Here is a 19,595-nt window from a genome sequence, read left to right as displayed (position 1 = left end):
AATCATGTGTGAAACAAGAATACCACACTTAAAATATAACTTAGCAGTCAAACATTAGGCCCTTAAAGGTTTTCCATATTTCCATGCTCACAAAATCCCACTAGTATGTTTTTTTCTACAACATTGTATCTTTAAAGAAATTGTTTTGAATTTTAAATACTTTAATATTTAAAATTTCATAAATAATTTCTAATAAATTTCCCACATTGTAGCTGTTATGCTTCATTGACTTGCAAAGTTTCAAATCCATATATCATATAATTTGGGATATATAAAAAAGAAACACAAAAAAGTGAGGGTGTGCAGTGAGCACATAGGACTTTACTTCCTCTTTTATCAACCTGAGTTCGTTAAAATTCTTACTCGTTTCCGCCATGATCACATGGGACTTTACTCCCCAGTATTTGATTACCTTGCTTATATCAGCTACACTCCTGATGTCATTCACCAAAAAGATCGAATATTGAAACGGTTCGGAGCTGGTCTTAGAGCATGTCTAAGAGCATCTCCACTCGCTCTCTCCATACTGCGTCTAGCGCAGCTGCTTTAGGCACTGTATGGAGAGCGCCGACGCAAATTGAAAAGTAGGGACATGCTAGCGCTCAGTCGTACCCTCCATAAGGCGCTTCCAATACAATTTCATATATAATTAATTTAAATTTAAATAACAAATAAATTTTGATAACTTATTACAACTTAAATAAATGTTGGACATAATTCAACTAGTTCAACTTAGCACACAAATAATTTAGGTTCATCAAACCACACAAATTTTAAATTTTAAATCACAATGCCAAACAAATAAATAAATTAGACGTCGCCTTTGAGAATCCACAAATACTCTACTAGATCATCTTGCAGTTGGTGATAAGTGTTGGAGTCTCAGACTTCTTGACGCCTAGCGAGAAAAGCATCAAATGTAGGAGGCACATTGTGATCAATATTCGCAAGAGGACCCATCCGTTCATATGGTTCAGTGTCAAACACTGGAAATTCCTGCTCGTTCTAGATGAACATGTTGTGCAGTATGACACAACATGTCATGACCTCCCACATCTGCTCTTTGGACCATGTAAGAGTAGAGTATTAGACAATGGCAATGCGAGCTTGCACCACACCAAATTCCCTCTCCGTATCCTTTCTGGCATCCTCCTGCATTTGAGCAAACCAAGTTTTCTTCCCTCCATGTATAGGGTTTGAGATTGTCTTCACAAATATTGACCATCTTGGATAGATGCCATCTGCAAGATAGTAGCCCTTGTCATACTGGTGGTCATTGATCTCAAACTACACCGTAGGGCCATTACCTTTGACAAGCTTCTGGAACACATCGGAGCACTGCAACACATTGATATCATTGTGTGATCCTGCCATCCCGAAAAACACATGCCAAATCCACGGGTCCTGGTCAGCCACTGCCTCAAGCACCACACTGCATGCACCCTTGTGTCTCTTATACATGTCATAGTGTGCAAATGGACAGTTCTTCCATGCCCAGTGTACACAGTTGATGCTGCCAAGCATCCCATGTAAACCTCTCTCTGCATTTTGTGCCAAGATCCGAGTTGTGTCTGCCACATTGGGTGTGCGCAGATAGGTCTTTTCAAACACCACCACAATTGCCCTGCAGAATATATACATGCAATCAATGGTCGTGGACTCTACCATGCGCAAATAGTCATCATGTGTATCACCTGCAATTCCATAGGCAACCATCAGAAGAGACATCGTGCATTTCTGAATTGTATAGAAACCAAGCTCGCCAGCAACGTCTCTCTTAAATTTGAAGTAGTCAATCACCCTCATATTCTCGACTATCTCCAGGAAGATCTACCTACTCATCTAAAACGACGGCGGAATACGGTATCGCCGTCCAATGGGTCGTCGGTGAAGTAGTCGGCGTAGAGCATGCAGTAGCATTCCATCCTCTACCTTGGCTTGCTCTTGCGGTGCCCTAGCGCAGAGCCACCAATGGTTGGCTTGTCCTCCTCGTCGATCATGGCCAATAGGGAGACGAGGATCGCCAGATGTTCGTCGTATGCAGCGGCCTCCCTGGTAGCAGCCGCAACTGTGAGCTCATCATCCATGAGCGCGGCCATGATGTCCTCGTCGTCTGATTCCATCGCATTGGAAAATAATTTTCTCGCCACGCCGGCGCCCCCGCTAGCCCGCCTATAGATTGGGTTAGTCCTAGGGGCGCCGGATGAAGAGTTGGGCCACGCCGGCGGAAAAACAAATTTGGGGACCGTGGCCGGGCAACTGTTTTTGCGTCGATGCCCCAAAATTTGCTATTAGGGGCCTTTGGGGAGGGCGAGTCGACATGCTCTAAAGATTCCATAATAGGGCAGCGCCCCAAAAAAACTTTATGACAAATACCATAGTGTTCCGTTGACCAAAGCAAAGGGAGAAGGGGTCTCTGCCCATCAAAAAGCTCTATCCAGGGAGGAGGGGATAGGGCGAGGCAGAGTGAACGAGGGAAGGTGTGCGTCGGTGGTGAGCTTGCCTGTGCTGCTATGTGAGGGGTAAGGTCGTGCGATCTGGATCCTGAGTTGGAGGATGGGATTGGTAGGGTTTGGGTAAAAGGGCTGCCCTGGCTACCCTTTCGGCCTTTGCTGGGCTGCACAGCAAAGTTGAGTGCTATTTTTTTTCTATTGTTCTCTTTCTTTTTCTATTTTTCTTTTCTACTACTTGATAAAATTTAAAGGCATTGACATGAAGAATGATTAAGAGGGGCTTCGTTCGTCCGGCGGTTTGTGTGAGCAAGGCCGGCAAGAGGATATCACGTGAGGGTGTGGGTGTGTAGGGCCATTTTTACAATTCTCTTTTCATTCGGGTCTATAATTTTTAGGGACAAGATAATTGTTCAAGACTATTTTTACAATTAACTTTTTCAAAATTCCTTTTTTGAAAACTCTCATCTGTTATATAAGAAGATGTTATATAGTACCGATATTCATCTTAGTTGGACTAATTTTTTCGTAGTTCCCTTTTTCAGGCTAGTGATTTTTTAGAGGGGCAAATAATGAGTGGGGAAATCACTTGCAAATCAAATGAACTACCACTTTCAACTTAAATAAATATCACTTGAAAATCAAATGAACTAGCATTTTCGTCTCAAATAACGATGTTATGTAAGTCTTGCTAATGTTTGATTACCACCATAGTTATTATGTTGTCGACAAAATGTTTATTACTTAGTTAACAAGGTGTTTATGATGTACTTATTAGGGTGTTAAGGAACTAGTTATCAACATGAAATTTGCTTTATTGCATCCATAACTTTTCACATTTACTGTTGATAAATAAATATATCACATGTATATCACATGTTGCTAGAACTTCTAATAGAAAATCTAGGATATGGATTCGATTCCCAAGCAGATCAAAAAGGTAATGTTTGCCCACCGTCGGCTCCGCGACATGACCAGCGCGCGGTCGCTACACCGCTTCTTCTGTGCCATGGGTGGTCACAGCCTCTATCACGTCCGCATGGGCCTTGGTGTTCAATGCGTGCTCATCGCAGTTGATGCCTCTACCTTGTCCACAAAATTGCACCGGCGTCCTCCGCATGCTCGTCGCGATTGCTGCCTCTATCGTGTCTGTGGAACTGTCACACAACCACCTCCTCCGTCTGTTCGTCGCATGAGCCTCGCATCCCGCCCCAAACAATATCCTACACCATCCTCATGCGCGAGCTCTGCACCAACTTCCAGAGAAGGAGAACATAACTAGCTAGCGCACGGAGCAAGTCATCGAGGATGAGGACCAGGTCCGATCTACGTGCCGTCGCGGGGACGCGCGCGTCCAACCTCCCTAGGCCTGATTGTTTTTCCCATATTCTTTGTAGGGTGTTCCTTCTAAAGTCACGGACCTCTTTTCTGCATATATGTTGCAAAGTTGTGTTTGTGGTGCCGTAGTATTTTTTTTGAACCGGGGCTAGGTCTAGAAGACCCCATCGATTTATTCAGTTGAACACACATGGTGGGTAGATATTACAAAGAGGTCCTTTTACATATCTCGCACTAAGAAACCTAAAATTTGAAGGAAGGGCATATATAAATACAGAAAACACCCTAGAACGAAAAGATTAAAAGCAATTAGATCCTTGGGTGCCGCCGCCACCTCCCGTCGGCGATCTCAAGACGTCACTGTCGAGATCCGATGCCAAAGCGCTTGACAACATGCATCCGACGATGCACCGCAGACCGCGGCCACTCCTCCTCCTCCGGGGACAAACCACTTGGCGGTGGAGAAGCGTCGAGCTCATACGAAGGATACGAAGAAGAGCCTCCATCCTGGAGGTAAAGAAGGGGCCGCCATGTCGGCCAAAGATCCGCTCCACTGCCGCTTCCCTCCTCACCACCATTGCAGACCAGGGGAAATTGCAGTGAGCGCTCCTCCACCTCGAGTTGAAATGGCGAAGAGGAAAGGATCCACCTCCCAGATCCAAAACCAGTCCACCAAGCCTCAACTCCCCCTCACCACCAAGGCCAGCCAGGAGGGAAGCAGCAGGGCACCTCGCTGCTCCGATTTGGCCCTCCTCCTCGCCACCTCGGCCGGCTAGGAGAGCTTCTTCTTCGCAGCAACATCGGGAAGGAACAGAACCTATGGCCACCAAGTTATTGAGGAAGACGGAGTCGCCCTCACCACGACCTCTCTCCAACCATATGAGCAGAGTCATGGCAAGCAGCAACCCTAAGACGGCTTGGATCCAGCACGGAGATCGTCTTCACTACGGGGAAAACGCCCAAATGCTGGCATCAAGCCAAAATGAAGAAGAAAAACCTACAGATCTACTCCTAAACTACACTGGCGCCAAACCTTAGACTAACTGTGGTCGGCTATTCCGGCGGAGCGGTCATCGATGGTCCGGACAAAGGTGGAAGAATCCCAAGGCTACTCTAGTGCGTGGAGAGCAGGGAAGATGGAAAATGAGTTTCCCCGTGTCGTGGTATTGGACATTGTTATCACCAGATTTTGGACAAATCCAGAGGTGGGCCGTTGGAGAGTTGGGCTTGGAAGATTACATGTGGAAGATCTCTGAAGCGGCCTTACACGGAGAATTTGGGCTAGTTTGCCCGTGTATCTTTAGGTATAGTAGATTGTATCTAGATTAGAAGTTAGAGTTTATCTTGTGCACGGTTTAGTGCACGCCCACATTAGAAAGTCCCCTGGACTATAAATATATATCTAGGGTTTATGGAATAAACAACAACTCACGTTCAACCCCAAAACAAACCAATCTCGGCGCATCGCCAACTCCTTCGTCTCGAGGGTTTCTATCGGGTAAGCGACATGTCGCCTAGATCGCATCTTGCGATCTAGGCAGCACAAGCTCCACGTTGTTCATGCGTTGCTCGTACTCGAAGCGCTTTTGATGGCGAGCAACGTAGTTATCATTAGATGTGTTAGGGTTAGCATTGTTCTTCGTTTGAGCATGCTTACGTAGTGCAACCCTTGCATATCTAGCCGCCCTCACGCCTATCTCAGGTGTGGGGGCGGCACCCGCTTGATCATTATTTAGTAGATCTGATCCGTTACGATTGCTCCTTGTTCTACAAGGATTAGTTTAATATCTCGCAATAGTTAGGCCTTACAAAGGGGGGGAGGATCCAGTGGCACGTAGGGTGGCGTTCGCAAGTCCTAAACGGGATGTTCCGAGGATCAACTTCATGTTGGTTTTTAGGCCTTGTTTAGGATCGGCTTACGAGCACCGTGCGTGGCCGCGAGGCCCAACCTGGAGTAGGATGATCCGATTATGCGGTGAAAACCCTAAATCGTCGTAGATCTCATTAGCTTTATCTTGATCAAGCAGGACCACCAAGTATTCGTGCACCCCGTACGAATCATGGGTGGATCGGCTCTTTGAGCCGATTCACGGGATAACCCGAGAGCCGATCGAGGCTCGTATTTAATGTTTACATGTATGCCCCGGCAGAAACTAAGCGAGGCATCCCCATCACCTTCCCCGACCAGGTATAGGTCAGGTGGCACGCCCTTGCACTTCGCATCGCCGCGTGTGACCGGAAGAGCATTGCGGGCCGTCGCTCGGAGGGGTCTCGAGCCAGCCGCAGCTCTAGGCTCTTCCCGGCTCTACGGTGTTGACAAGGCCGCTGCCCGCCGGTGGGTTTTGGCAGTCAACACATTCTCGGCACGCCCGGTGGGACAATCGTCTACATCAACCACATCGCCATCTACATCCGAGATGGCGGACAGCACGCCAGTCACCTACGAGGATCTGCCTGACGACCTCAAGAAGCAATACAACGAGATCAAGGCCACCCTCGAAGCCGACCTCATCGGCTCTTTCCAGAGAACCCGTTCCCATGGCATCAGATGGAAGGGGTTCTCACCGCAAGGTGCGCTCGATGGGATAGACCTCTCTACCCCGTCGGAGGAACGCACCAGGGGTCTGCGGCAGGAGATCAACTACCTGGTGGCTCACTCGCTACACCGCCACTCTGAGAACCTGGTCAACGTGTTGGAGCGTGTTGCTCTGCGCGTGATCCAGGAGATCATGAGCCACCAGTACTCGCCGTCAGGACCAGCTCTCGGGACTCATCAAGGAGAGTTGCCACTCCAGTCCCGTCCACCGCTGCCATATGCGTTGGCAGCACCTGCCGAAGTGCCGACTACACCGGCATTCCTCGTCTACAGGATTGGTGGCGACCCTAGTGACTACCAGTTCTTAATGGAGGCGCCTAAGGAGATCCCTCAAGGATACGCGTGCATGTATGTGCCGGATTGTGGTGACTGGGCACTCACAAACCAGGCCACAACATCGGGGACTCCGGCGAAGACAGGAGGAACGTCGGCGACGGAGCTTGAGAAGCAGACGTGGCTAACTAAATACGCCACACCGACGAAACTCCCGAGCCCAGCTCCTGCAGCTGGCTCGGAGCCGGAAAAGCAAACATGGCTGGCTAAGTACGCCACCCCGGCGAATCTTCGCAGTACAACTCCTACGGCCAAGCACAAGCGGATCGGATCGGCACCATACCGAGAGACCAGTTCGGCATGATGCCGAAAAGAAGGGCGATCGGCTATTCCAAGCCGTACCCCGACGATTACGAGATGATCCCGCTGCCACCTAAATATCGGCTCCCCGACTTCTCCAAATTCGGTGGATCAGATGGCTCCAGCTCCATCGAGCACGTCGGCCCGATATTTGGCTCAACTAGGACCGGCTTCGGTGTCGGATCAGCTACGCGTGAGGCTCTTTTCACAGTCCCTCACGGGATCGGCTTTTGGATGGTACACCTCTTTGCCAGCAAACTCCATCCAGTCTTGGAAGCAATTGGAAGAACAGTTCCATATGCAATACCATTCGAAGCTTCCGAGTCCGGCATTGCCGATCTAGCACAACTACGTCGAAGCGCGGGGAAACGGTGACAGAATACATCCAGCCGCTTCAGAATCTTAGGAACCGATGTTATTCGGTTCGTATAACCGAAAAGGAAGCGATCGAGTTGGCAGTGGCAGGCCTTGCAACACAGCTCAAGGACATGGCCTCCCAAGCAGATTATCCCTCGCCGGCGCACATGGTTCGAAACTATCAGCATATGAACAGCGCCACCCGACTCGTACCAAGACAAGTTCAAGCGTGCGATAGTCATGGTCGGTACGAGAGGAAGATGAAGTGCTCGCGGGAGACCAAGAGATAGCAGATGGCCGAGTGGACTCGGGGGGAACCCCGTGGCCTGCAAATGGGTAAAGCCACCGGGGCCGCCCGGGGGATTTGATTTTGACGTAACCAAGACCGAACAAATCTTCGACCTCCTCGCTCAAGGAGAAACGAGTTGACGATTCCCGAAGGTCTCAAGTTCCCCACGGCGAAAGAGCTAAACGGAAAGCCGTACCGCAAATTCCACAACTCGCTTTCCCACGCCACCAACGACCGCCGGGTGTGGCGTCGGCACATCCAAGCGGCGATAGAGAAGGGGCGGCTAATTTTCAACCAGTACGCCATGAAGGTCGACACCCAACCCTTCCCCGCCGTTAACATGGTAGAAATCACCTACCTCGAAGGTTGCCAGCCGGGTCCCTCGTTCAGCATCAACATGGTAGGACCCGGAAACCACTCTGGCAAAGATGGAGATGAGGGCAGCTGCTCTCATAGCAAGGATACAGAGGAGGCCGCTCCACGCGATCGGCTCCGTCATGATGGCAAGCGCTATGTCACCGAGGGAGAGGTGAAGAATATAAGATATCAGCGACCCCTCTCTGATCACCTCCTCAACAAATATGTGAGTCAGTATGACCAACGCCGACGGCCCAATTACGATGATAGAGGAGATCGTCTGGCTAGAGAAGCCCGAAGATATCGTCGGCAGAATCGCGATGAGGAGGAGCACGAGCGCTGTGCCACGGAAGCATCAAGGGAGCAAGATGACAACGCCAGACATCGGGACCGCCCTTTCTTCGTACACTCGCTGGGATTCAGGAATGAGCCGATTGCCCACAATCGGCAATTGCCCGGAATGCAATCGAAAAAGAAGGAGGCAGCCAACGTGTCCGTGTTCGAGCGCCTAGGGCCTCTCCCGCCACAAAGCAAACGCGCCGAGTCACCTCGTTGGGCAGATCTTGAGGATTCGGAAGACGAGGGAGAAGTGGAAGAAGACAGGTACCACCGGCCAAGGTGGTGCCTCGACGGACTCAGCCGTTCCCAAAAGCGCAGGGTTCAGCGATTGCGCGGCCCGGAGGAAGCCGAAAGGTTATACCCGCATACGCTAAGGAAGGCACGACCTGATCCGGCTGCAAAGGTTCGGCGAACCCTGGATGAAGAGGGTCGTCCACGGAAAATGGAGTGGCGCCCAAGCGAGAGGAAAGCCGATGATGAGACATCGACTGGCACAAACATGGTACTCGTCTTGCCGACAGAGCTTAGTGCTCCACGACCCTACGGTGCACTCAAGGTGGACGATAGCAAGCGCATCAAGTCAGAGGTTGGGTTGGTTTTATCCAGCCTAACCGAGTAGCAAGACTAGACCAATGAGCAAACCAGGCGAGGCCGATCCTTGTGATCGGCCCCAAAAAGTTTATGAAGGGACATTACAGGACCTTCAGTCAGCTCTCCAATGAATATGGAGGCCGATTCCAGCAATCGGCCAAAATTACTTTCACCACATGTTCTGCTTGCGTTCAGCACCGATCTACGGGACAGTGACTACGTCGGCATACGAGAGTCAGCGCAGATTTTTGCGGAGCCGACGTACAAGTGCGGTGCCTCGGCTAACCATACAAGCCGATATCTGCAGTCATCCAGCGAGTATCGGCTCGGGGGCATATAATCAGATGAACATGTGCGGATAAACATGTGAGAACATACGTGCAAGGAAACATTGGGGGCCGATTAAGGGAAATCGGCCAAATAAAGAAATTATATATATGAAAATTCGAAAATTTTCGAACACAGCCGATGCAGCAGGCATCGACTTAAGGATATAACAGCCGATGCATGGCCATCGACTCAAGGGGGATAACTGTTACGATCAGAGGGTCAATGGAGCGCAAGGGAGATTTCTTCAAGAGCAATATCAGGAGCAGCATGGGCGGGCGGATCAGGTCAAGGATGGATTGCATTAGAAGCTCGGGGGGCAGCTCGCCTTGAAGGTTTTCCGCTCAGAGAAGCCGATTTGTGTTCGAAATGGCTGATGCTGCGTAAGGAACTTCCCCACACACGATCAAGCCCAGGTCTATACAGCTCGTTTGCGTATCCTCGTCTCTGTTTTGCCTTGGCTCAGACTCGGGGGGCAACAGGCCTGGTAGATGCTCTATTGAAGGACCGATTGAAGTACCATCGGTTGATCTTCGTTGCAATCTTCTTCACAAAACAATGAGCGCTCGCTAAGGAGTTGAAGAATAGGAGATTGAATGTCGAAGGACCGATGTGTTGTTATCGGCTCATTACACATTGGCAAGGGGGACGAATCGGCAAGGTCAGTAGAAGAGGTGAATCGGCTCAATTAAAACTCAGAAGAAATCGGCAAAATCAAGTTGGGGAACAGTTCTTCATTGATAGGCGGGATTTCTTACATTAAGAGCTGATTGCTCTCAAAAGGGAGTACTAGGGGATACATTGCCCCATCTACTACTATTGACCCTATACTAGAGGTCCTATCTACGGGCCGTCACTGCCCTCATCGTCATCCTCAGAGCTCTCATCGGCACTACTGCCGATGGGTTCCTCGTCGCTGCTCCCATAGCCCTCTACGGGAGCTTCATCTTCGTCTTCATCGTCGCTGCTGTCGTCGTCCCACCACATGCGGAGGCGCTTCGCTGGCGGGTAACCCTCGAGGGAGCCGTCGTCGTCGCCGTCGTCTTCCTCTTCCTCTTCTTCGCAGGCGGGGCAGCCGTCCCGGGGAACTGGTCGTCCTCGCTCTCCGACTCCAGTTCCCCGATGGCGAGGAACTGAAGATCTTCGTCCCCGCTGGTCAGGGACTGGTCATCTTCGGACCAGACAGAGGAGGCGTGGTCTTCCAGGTCCCATGCTTCTGGGGCGCGGATGTCCGGTGGCATTTCACGGGAGGAAGAGGACCCGTAGGAAAGCACGGAGGAGGAGTCGTGGAAGACCGACGAGGAAGAGGAAGACATGGCTGTGGGAGTTTTGAGGGTTTTTTGGCACCGATGGCCAGGACAGAGCAGGATGGTGAAATGGCGAATCACTCAGAGCGGTTAAATAAAAGGGGGCTACGGTGAAAAAATTCAATGCCACAGCAGTTTTCGAGGAGGCAGTACCCAAAGACAACGGTCAAATTGTGCGGAGCAATGGTTCTGCTCTGCCATGACATGTCCCGACGAAAAATGCTGCAATGGTTCTGCTCTGCCATGACATGACCCGACGAAAGAAAAACGTAATGATTTTGGAAATATCATTTCCAAAACCAGGGGGGCATGTGTTATCACCAGATTTTGGACAAATCCAGAGGTGGGCCGTTGGAGAGATGGGCTTGGAAGATTACATATGGAAGATCTTTGAAACGGCCTTACACGGAGAATTTGGGCTAGTTTGCCCGTGTATCTTTAAGTATAGTAGATTGTATCTAGATTAAAAGTTAGAGTTTATCTTGTGCACGGTTTAGTGCACGCCCACATTAGAAAGTCCCCTGGACTATAAATATGTATCTAGGGTTTATGGAATAAACAACAACTCACGTTCAACCCCAAAAACAAACCAATCTCGGCGCATCGCCAACTCCTTCGTCTCGAGGGTTTCTATCAGGTAAGCGACATGCTGCCTAGATCGCATCTTGCGATCTAGGCAGCACAAGCTCCACGTTGTTCATGCGTTGCTCGTACTGAAGCGCTTTTGATGGCGAGCAACGTAGTTATCATTAGATGTGTTAGGGTTAGCATTGTTCTTCGTTTGAGCATGCTTACGTAGTGCAACCCTTGCATATCTAGCCGCCCTCACACCTATCTCAGGTGTGGGGGCGGCACCCCGCTTGATCATTATTTAGTAGATCTGATCCGTTACGATTGCTCTTTGTTCTACAAGGATTAGTTTAATATCTGCAATAGTTAGGCCTTACAAAGGGGGGGGGATCCAAGTGGCACGTAGGGTGGCGTTCGCAAGTCCTAAACGGGATGTTCCGAGGATCAACTTCATGTTGGTTTTTAGGCCTTGTTTAGGATCGGCTTACGAGCACCGTGCGTGGCCGCGAGGCCCAACCTCGGAGTAGGATGATCCGATTATGCGGTGAAAATCCTAAATCGTCGTAGATCTCATTAGCTTTATCTTGATCAGCCAGGACCACCAAGTATTCGTGCACCCCGTACGAATCATGGGTGGATCGGCTCTTTGAGCCGATTCACGGGATAACCCGAGAGCCGATCGAGGCTCGTATTTAATGTTTACATGTATGCCCCGGCGGAAACTAAGCGAGGCATCCCCATCACCTTCCCCGACCGGTATAGGTCGGTGGCACGCCCTTGCACTTCGCATCGCCGCGTGTGACCGAGAAGAGCATTGCGGGCCGTCGCTCGGAGGGGTCTCAGCCAGCCGCAGCTCTAGGCTCTTCCCGGCTCTACGGTGTTGACAAGACCGCTGCCCGCCGGTGGGTTTTGGCAGTCAACAGACATCTGGAAAAGCAGCAAGTGGCCGCGTCCATATTTTACGGCATCTAGAATAGTAGTGGCCGGTTTCATGGCAAAAACATAAAGTGGCGTCGCTAAAACCAGAAAGTTGTGCCCAAAAATAAGGAATCGGTTGGAGATGGTCTTAGTGAATTGAGAGTGAGTGAGCTCACAATCTTGTGAAAATTGATACTCATCTGAAGACTGAAGTATTGATGGCAGCTTCGCCAAATCAACACGTGCTGGTGGATTCGTTGTCAGAGATTCAAGTGATGTTGCTGTTTTGGTGACAGAGTTGGTGGAGACAGCGGTGCTCTTCATACAGCAGAAATGTCTATATCATGTGCACGACATCCGTGCACGTGGTTGTCCTTCGATTCACTTTGATTTCTGCTTTTAGATTCGTGCTGCAAGCAACATTAAAATTTCCTTATGTTTAGAAACTATGAAACATGAGAATTCGCGAGGAAAGCTAATGTTTCATGCACGGGACAATCGCCGCTCTCCTTCGTACAGAAGTTGTTGCATTTCATGGTGCAGGAAAATATCACCGTATGTTTGAGCAGAGACATGCCCGGCGCTGCATGACTGAACCTTCCATTTCCATCAACATCATCAGTCGGCAGTAGGTAGAACCGAAGAAGACAGTGAGAGTTCGTGTTTGAATTTGCAGCTACTTAATGAGCCGCTTTCTTGGATGCCACTCCACTGCACTTTCAGATAAATCCTAATCAAGCCACCTCTGCGCAGTGTTCAGAATCAGACAAGTATTAGCAACCCGGCAACCGGCGCCCCGCAGGAACCGCCAGGTGTTCGACCATGGCCTCCAGCTCCGTCCGGGCGCCGCGCATCGTCCTCCTCCCGAGCGCCGGCATGGGCCACCTGGCTCCCTTCGGCCGCCTCGCCGCCGCCCTCTCGTCCTCCTCCCACGCCTGCGACGTCTCCCTCGTCACCTTCCTCCCCACCGTCTCCTCCGCCGAGTCCGCGCACCTCGACTCCCTCTTTGCCGCGCTCCCGGCCGTCCGCCGCATCGACGTTCGCCTCCCGCCGCTCGACACCTCTGCTTTCTCTGGCGCCGATCCGTTCTACGCGCACTACGAGGCCGCCCGCCGTGCCACACCGCTGCTCCTGCCTCCGCTGCTCGCCGCCGCGGGAGCGGACGCGCTCGTCGCCGACATCTCCCTGGCCTCCGTGGCCATCCCCTTGGCGAACAAGCTCCGCCTCCCGTGCTACGTCTTCTTCACCGCGTCCGCCACCATGTTCTCCTTCTACGCCTACTTCCCCACCTACCTCGACGCCGCTGAAAATGGCGACGCCGACGTCCCCGGCGTGGGACGCGTCCCGAGGTCCTGGTTCCCGCAGGCGCTGCACGACCGGGGCAACCTCTTCACGCAGCAGTTCGTCGCCAACGGCCGGAGCCTCCCTGACGCCGACGGCCTCCTCGTTAACACGTTCGACGGCCTTGAGCCAGAGGCCGTGGCTGCGCTGCGGAGTGGCACGGTCGTCCCCGGTTTCCCGCCAGTGTTCACTGTTGGGCCGCTCACCCCGGTGAGTTTTCTGGCGACAAGAGAACCGTCAACGAAAGGAGCGGCCGCTGATCACACGGCATGGCTGGACGCGCAGCCGGAGCGGTCGGTGGTGTACGTGAGCTTCGGCAGCCGGAAGGCGCTGGCCCCGGTGCAGCTCGGCGAACTCGCCGGCGGGTTGGAGGCGAGCGGCTGCCGGTTTCTGTGGGTGGTGAAGGGTTCCGTGGTGGACAGAGACGACGGCGCAGATCTCCGGGAGATGCTCGGCGAAGGGTTCTTGGAGCGTCTGCAGGGGCGGGGCATGGTGACCAAGGCGTGGGTGGAGCAAGGGGATGTCCTGAAGCACCCGGCGGTGGGGATGTTCCTCAGCCACTGCGGCTGGAACTCGCTGACCGAGGCGGTGGCGAGCGGCGTGCCGGTGCTGGCGTGGCCGAGGTTCGCCGACCAGCGGGTGAACGCGGGCGTGGTGGCGCGGGCCGGCGCCGGCGCGTGGGCGGAGGCGTGGAGCTGGGAAGGGGAGGAGGGGGTGGTGAAGGCGGAGGAGATCGCGGAGACGGTGAGGTCGGTGGTGGCGGACGAGACGCTGAGGACGAAGGCGGCGACGGTGCGGGATGCCGCGGCGAGGGCCGTGGCCAGCGGCGGGACGAGCTACCGGAGCTTGGCTGAGCTCGTGCGACGGTGTGCTACAGCGATATATTCACCGTGAACACTGACCATTCTTCGTCCAGGAAGCAGCCATGAGCATCAGCAGGAGCAGAGCACACATGCAGAGTAACTGAGCGATCTTCCGGGCCGTGCTAGGCGTCGGCCGACCGATTCCGTTCCTCGGATCGGTCGTGTGACAGCCCTCCGATGCGTATCCAAGGGTCTTGGTTGTTCTTGACTTGATGCTTTTCACGTGCTGAGTCCTACGCCTGTTGCATGCACGTCACGTCGCTGTCGGGTTGTGTGGATGCTTCTCCCGTAGCTCACAGTGCATGGACCAAGAAAATTTTATGGAGTATTGAATCTGCTAGACTCGTTGGTAGCTAGGTGTTGGGCCAAGTCTCAGGCTGGTGCCAATTATACCTGGGCATTCTTCGGGCCGGGCCTAACAAAGCCCGACGCAAAAAACCCAGGCCCAGGCCCGGCCCGGCCCGACCATCGGGCCTAACTTTTAGGCCCAAACCCGGCCCACCACACCAAAAGCTCGTCGGGCCTCGGGCCGGGCCTCTTCCTTATTTCATGCATTTGTCAAGCCTAGGCCCGACCCATCATAGTCATCGGGCCTAAATTTTCAGCCCAGGCCCGGCCCACCAGCATGCTCGGGCTGGCCCAAGCCCGGAAATTTCGGGCCGGGCCGGGCTGCCCATGGCCAGGTATAGTGCCAATGCCTCACCTCACTCTCACCCGCCACGTCAGCTTTTTCCCTCACTCTCACCCCACGGTGCCAATGCGCGGGCTATAGTGTCATTTCTCACTTCTATCTCCTCCACATCACCATTTCTTTTTCACATTAAGTTATTTCACTCGAATTTTTGTAGACATTCAAAATAATGCAAGAAAATTATTTTATTCAACTAAAAATGTTACCGATTACATAATAATTAATAAAAATACAAAATATGTTTCTTGTTTTTCTAAATAGCCTATATGACAAGTGTTTACTTGTGTTTGTATTTTGAACTGAAAGAGTAAAAAAAGGAAAGAAAATAAAAGAAGGAAAGAAAATAAAATAAAAACTGAGATTTAAAGAATAAAAGAAGGAAAGAAAATAAAATAAAAATAAAAACCGACCAGTGTCGTCTCCTACCTCCTATCGCCCCCACTCTCGCCCGCGCCGCCGCCGCCGCCGCCCGCCTCTCGCCTCCCTCCCGCCTCGCTCACGCCGCCAACGCGGCGGTAGCCGGCGGCAGCCAGGCGCTACCGCCGGCGCCCGGCCCGGCCGCCTGCCGCTACCGTCCCGCCCCACTCCCGCCCGCCTCCCGCCCCGCCACGGGCGATAGCGCCCCCGCTATCGACCGCGTTGGCACCAGCCTCATGCATGGTGACTTTTCGTAGGCACCCATCGTGTATTGTTCTGTGTTGTTCATACAACAAAATTAATTGGTGTTTACAATAAAATTAATCATGCTAAGGTGTTTACAACAAGTGTTAACAATAATTTAGTACAAAATAATAGTTTCAGCACAATAATAATCAGTAATGATTTCCCTACCACAAATATGTTTACAATAAATCAGTAAAGTATTTGCAACAATAATTATCAACAAAATTAACAAAAAATGAGTATTTACGATAACTCAGTAAAGTATTTACAAATAATAATTATCAGCAAAGTTACAAAAAAATTAGGCATTTACAACAAATCAGTAAAGTATTTTCAACAATGATTGTCAACTAATTTGAGAAATAAATTGGGTATTTACAAAAAAAATAGTAACAACAACTCAGCAACATATTTACAACAATAATTAAAAATAAAAAACAACAAATAATTTATATGTTTACAACAAATAGACAGCGACAGTCTGCACAAATAATAATAAACTTGTTTACAACTTTACAACAGATCACAATATTTTAGCTAGCTAGGGATAGGCCACGTGAACATGGATGCAGGGGCAGCAGGTTGCATCGGAACATGCCTTCTACTAGCTAGGAGCGGGAAGAAGACAGGCCTATTGCTAGGCATAGTGTAGGTGCGTGTGCGGCTACTGCCTATTTATTGGATCCGACGTGTAGTAGGAGAAAAAGAAGCGCACGACTATTCACCGGTGAGTAGTGGGCCACCGAAAATTCAGCGCGTGCCGCAACGACCGATCGATGTGGCTGATCGGTTGGCCGATTTGAAACGTTTCCCATATCAAAGATACTCCTATATTTTAACTTCACTAGTTGAATGCCCGTGCGTTGTCACGAATGTATAAAACAACTTGTTTTAGAAAATGCATTCTTCTTTAACCTTAGGCATGGCGCTATACGACAATAAAAATTTATGCATGAAGTGACAGAGATAATTACATTGTGAGTACGCAAATTGAGAAGGTTACTTGTTTTTTACTCAAAACCCTCTTGTTATCATCCTCGTCATCACACCTCTGCTAATGTATGATGTGCTGTTGTATTCTTCAACTTCCTTAATTCTAGTTCGACAACATATTTCAACCCAGCAATTGTCTCACCTTCGACATCCCTACTTAATTTATTTTAGGAACAAAACATGTCGTCAGGGACGCCACTACGAGAAAGAGAAACAACTCTTGACTATTATAGAGGATCAATGCGGTGACCCAGCATACCACTGCATGTTGTAGTATACAAGTCGTTGATATGATCTTTGAGAAGAGACTTCTTCACAAATTGCCATATCCCTCAGAGTGGTACAACAGAAACATTGCAGGTCATAACACTCCATATATTATTACACACATTGTCTTAACAAGTTGGTATTCTCACAGGTCCTATGAGATCACCCTAAGATACTACTTAAGTACACTTACAACTTATAACCATATATAAAGGAGAGCTCAACAACTTATTTAAGTAAGTTCTACGCTGCTCGGCTCTATGATGCTAGGGTTCATCACTACTCCTCCACCTCCGTGTCATCGGGTCCGTAGACTATCCCATAGTCTACTCCTTCAACTCCGCCGGTAAGATCAGGTTCCTCGTAGACCAGCTCGTAGCTTCCTTCCGGTGCTCCATCGTTGATGGCCTCCACTTCCGGATCACAGTCTAGCAAGGGTGTCGAAAGAAAGTGAGTACAGAGGTACTCAGCAAGTTCTAAAAGAGTAAAAGGTGTTTGATGCACTAGCTACGACCATTGATCAGGAAATCGCAGGTCAATGCATGTTTCATAATCATTTCTTCAAAAGGTTTCTTTTATTATGAAAACTATGCCCGTCAGTCTTCACAGGTTGACTAGAACTTCATGGAGTTCCTTTCCTGCCGCGTTCGCAGTTCCCTTCCCGAAACAAGGAGTTACAGCCACAATTTGATACACTCTGCAGAGGTGCGTTACTTTTCCCACAAGAGATTCCACCCCTTTTGCCATCCGCAGGGACTTGCCCCCGTTCACACTTCCTTTGGTGTGAGGCCGGTATGAAAATCCAAGCCCACACCGCCTTCTCCGCGACTGCAAACCCACCCTTTTGTCCAACCGTACACCCCCAGTAGACTTCTCCCGATAATACGGCTTTACTCACGGTGTACTCCGAACAATCCTTCATAGATCGTAGAGCTTATCATCACTAATGGATGGGGATTTAAAAGGATATCCCAACCTATTGCGGCGGTGCCTCCAACACCCCACCGGCTCTACAGCATCCGTTGGCGTGCGAAGGGAAAAGATACGGCTGGCTTCCCGCAGGCCATTATAGATCTCATGGTCAACGCGGTTTGTACGGCGCTAGAATCACCGGACGGCATTGGTAATTAATCCTAGGGTGATATAACCCATGCAATGGAACCTCCACCATATCAACACATACCATGGTTCCATTGCCAGCCACATAGTCATATTCATAGTTGGAAAGTAACATTTCATTTGCGATGCAGGAATGATAAGTATATAGCTTTGTATTAAAGTAGTAGAAAATAATCAAGTTGACATGAGCAAGGGTGAACTTGCCTGTGGACCTGCGAGATAGTGCGGTTCAATGCGGTTGATGGAACCCGGACCTCGGGTTCGTAAGAGGCATCATTGTCCGGTAAGGACAATGTTATAAAATCCAAATAATGCAATCATGGATGTATTATTTTATGTTGAATCCCTTTACCCCGCTGAGTTATAGCAATTTAGGGTTGAGTTACGATTTATGTCTTTGACAGTAACTTGCAATAGATTTAAAAGGGTAAATCATTTTAATTCTCATAAAGTACAATAATTCAAAATAAACTATTTGACTTGGTGGTTTATCATTCATTCCAAAACTGAATTAAAATAATAGAGTTGTTTCTATATATTTTTGGAATAAATAGGGAATAAAGTATTTTTCTTTGAGAAATACCTTTCTCAATAGAGATGACTTGGAATAGTAGAATTTCATTTTTAAATGTTTGAAAAATAAGTATTTAAACTTATTTGAGATTTCCCTTGAATTTTAAATACAAGGAAATAATGGTGTAAAATTCCAAGTTATTATTTAAATTCTTAAAATTCATAATTTTGAATTTGTTTCTTAAATTCTATTTCATATTTTATTCTGATTAAGATTTATTTATCATTCATTAATCCAAATTTTAATGGATTTTTAGAGTTGTATTTTATTTATTAAAAATTGGTGAAATTCTGGTCTTTTTTCTAAAAAATAAAAAGACAGAAATACCCCTGGCCCCTATTGGGCCAGCCCACTTAACTAAGGCCCTGTTTGTTTGGGCTGGAGCTTGTGCTTTTACTGCTTTTGGGTTCTTAGAAGCACAAGCCCAGCCAAACACCTAACTTTTGGATCTAGGCTTCTATAAGCGCTTGTTCCATTTGTACTACAAGCCATGAAGCCCGCCCGGAGGTACTTCCCGCAGCTTCCACCTTCCCGCAAACTAATGCCATCATAGTTCCTCATATTTACGGTCAAAATACCACTGCTATATAAATGTCCAACCCCTTCACAAACTTCCCCCAAATCCCCACCCCGTTCCTATTTCCCCCCGTCAGTCCCAACCAACACACGGACATGAGAGGATCTAGGGTTCCTCCATGCCGCCGGCCTCTCCTGTCGCGCCGCTGGCCGGCGCTCGCAGCGACGCCGACCTCTTCTGCCGCGCCGCCGCCCCCACACGTGAATCCCATCGCCACCCTCCCCCACCGTAGCTCCCAAGGCCACCTCGAGCTGGTCGGCACCCCGACCGTTCTGCCGCCGTCGACCATCCCTCCGTAGCTACGGTCGAGTACCCAACTGCTAGACGAGGCCTTCCTATACATGCGCCTCCTGTTGCCGTCTTGGAATTTCTATTGAAGGTGGCCATCCCAGATCTGCTGCTACCGACCCGCACATACTACTGCAGTACTGTCTC

General features: G+C 49.8%; 1 protein-coding gene across 1 annotated transcript; it reads left to right on the top strand.

Annotated features, from left to right (window-relative positions):
• The first annotated feature begins 12,894 nt into the window (after window positions 1–12,894).
• LOC124647675 (UDP-glycosyltransferase CGT-like) lies at window positions 12,895–14,375 on the top strand. The gene has a single exon (XM_047187584.1). The coding sequence runs from the start codon at window positions 12,895–12,897 to the stop codon at window positions 14,305–14,307; it is 1,413 nt and encodes a 470-aa protein (XP_047043540.1). The 3' UTR covers window positions 14,308–14,375.
• The last annotated feature ends 5,220 nt before the right edge of the window (window positions 14,376–19,595 follow it).

Source organism: Lolium rigidum, chromosome 1 (genome assembly GCF_022539505.1).
Source record: "Lolium rigidum isolate FL_2022 chromosome 1, APGP_CSIRO_Lrig_0.1, whole genome shotgun sequence".
Lineage (NCBI taxonomy): Eukaryota > Viridiplantae > Streptophyta > Magnoliopsida > Poales > Poaceae > Lolium > Lolium rigidum.
Note: the sequence above shows the minus strand (reverse complement) of the source record. Positions and strands in the feature narration are given on the sequence as shown.

Bases quoted from the DNA above. Each gene is read 5' to 3' on its own strand.
- LOC124647675 (XM_047187584.1), top strand. From the start codon at position 12,895: ATGGCCTCCAGCTCCGTCCGGGCGCCGCGCATCGTCCTCCTCCCGAGC.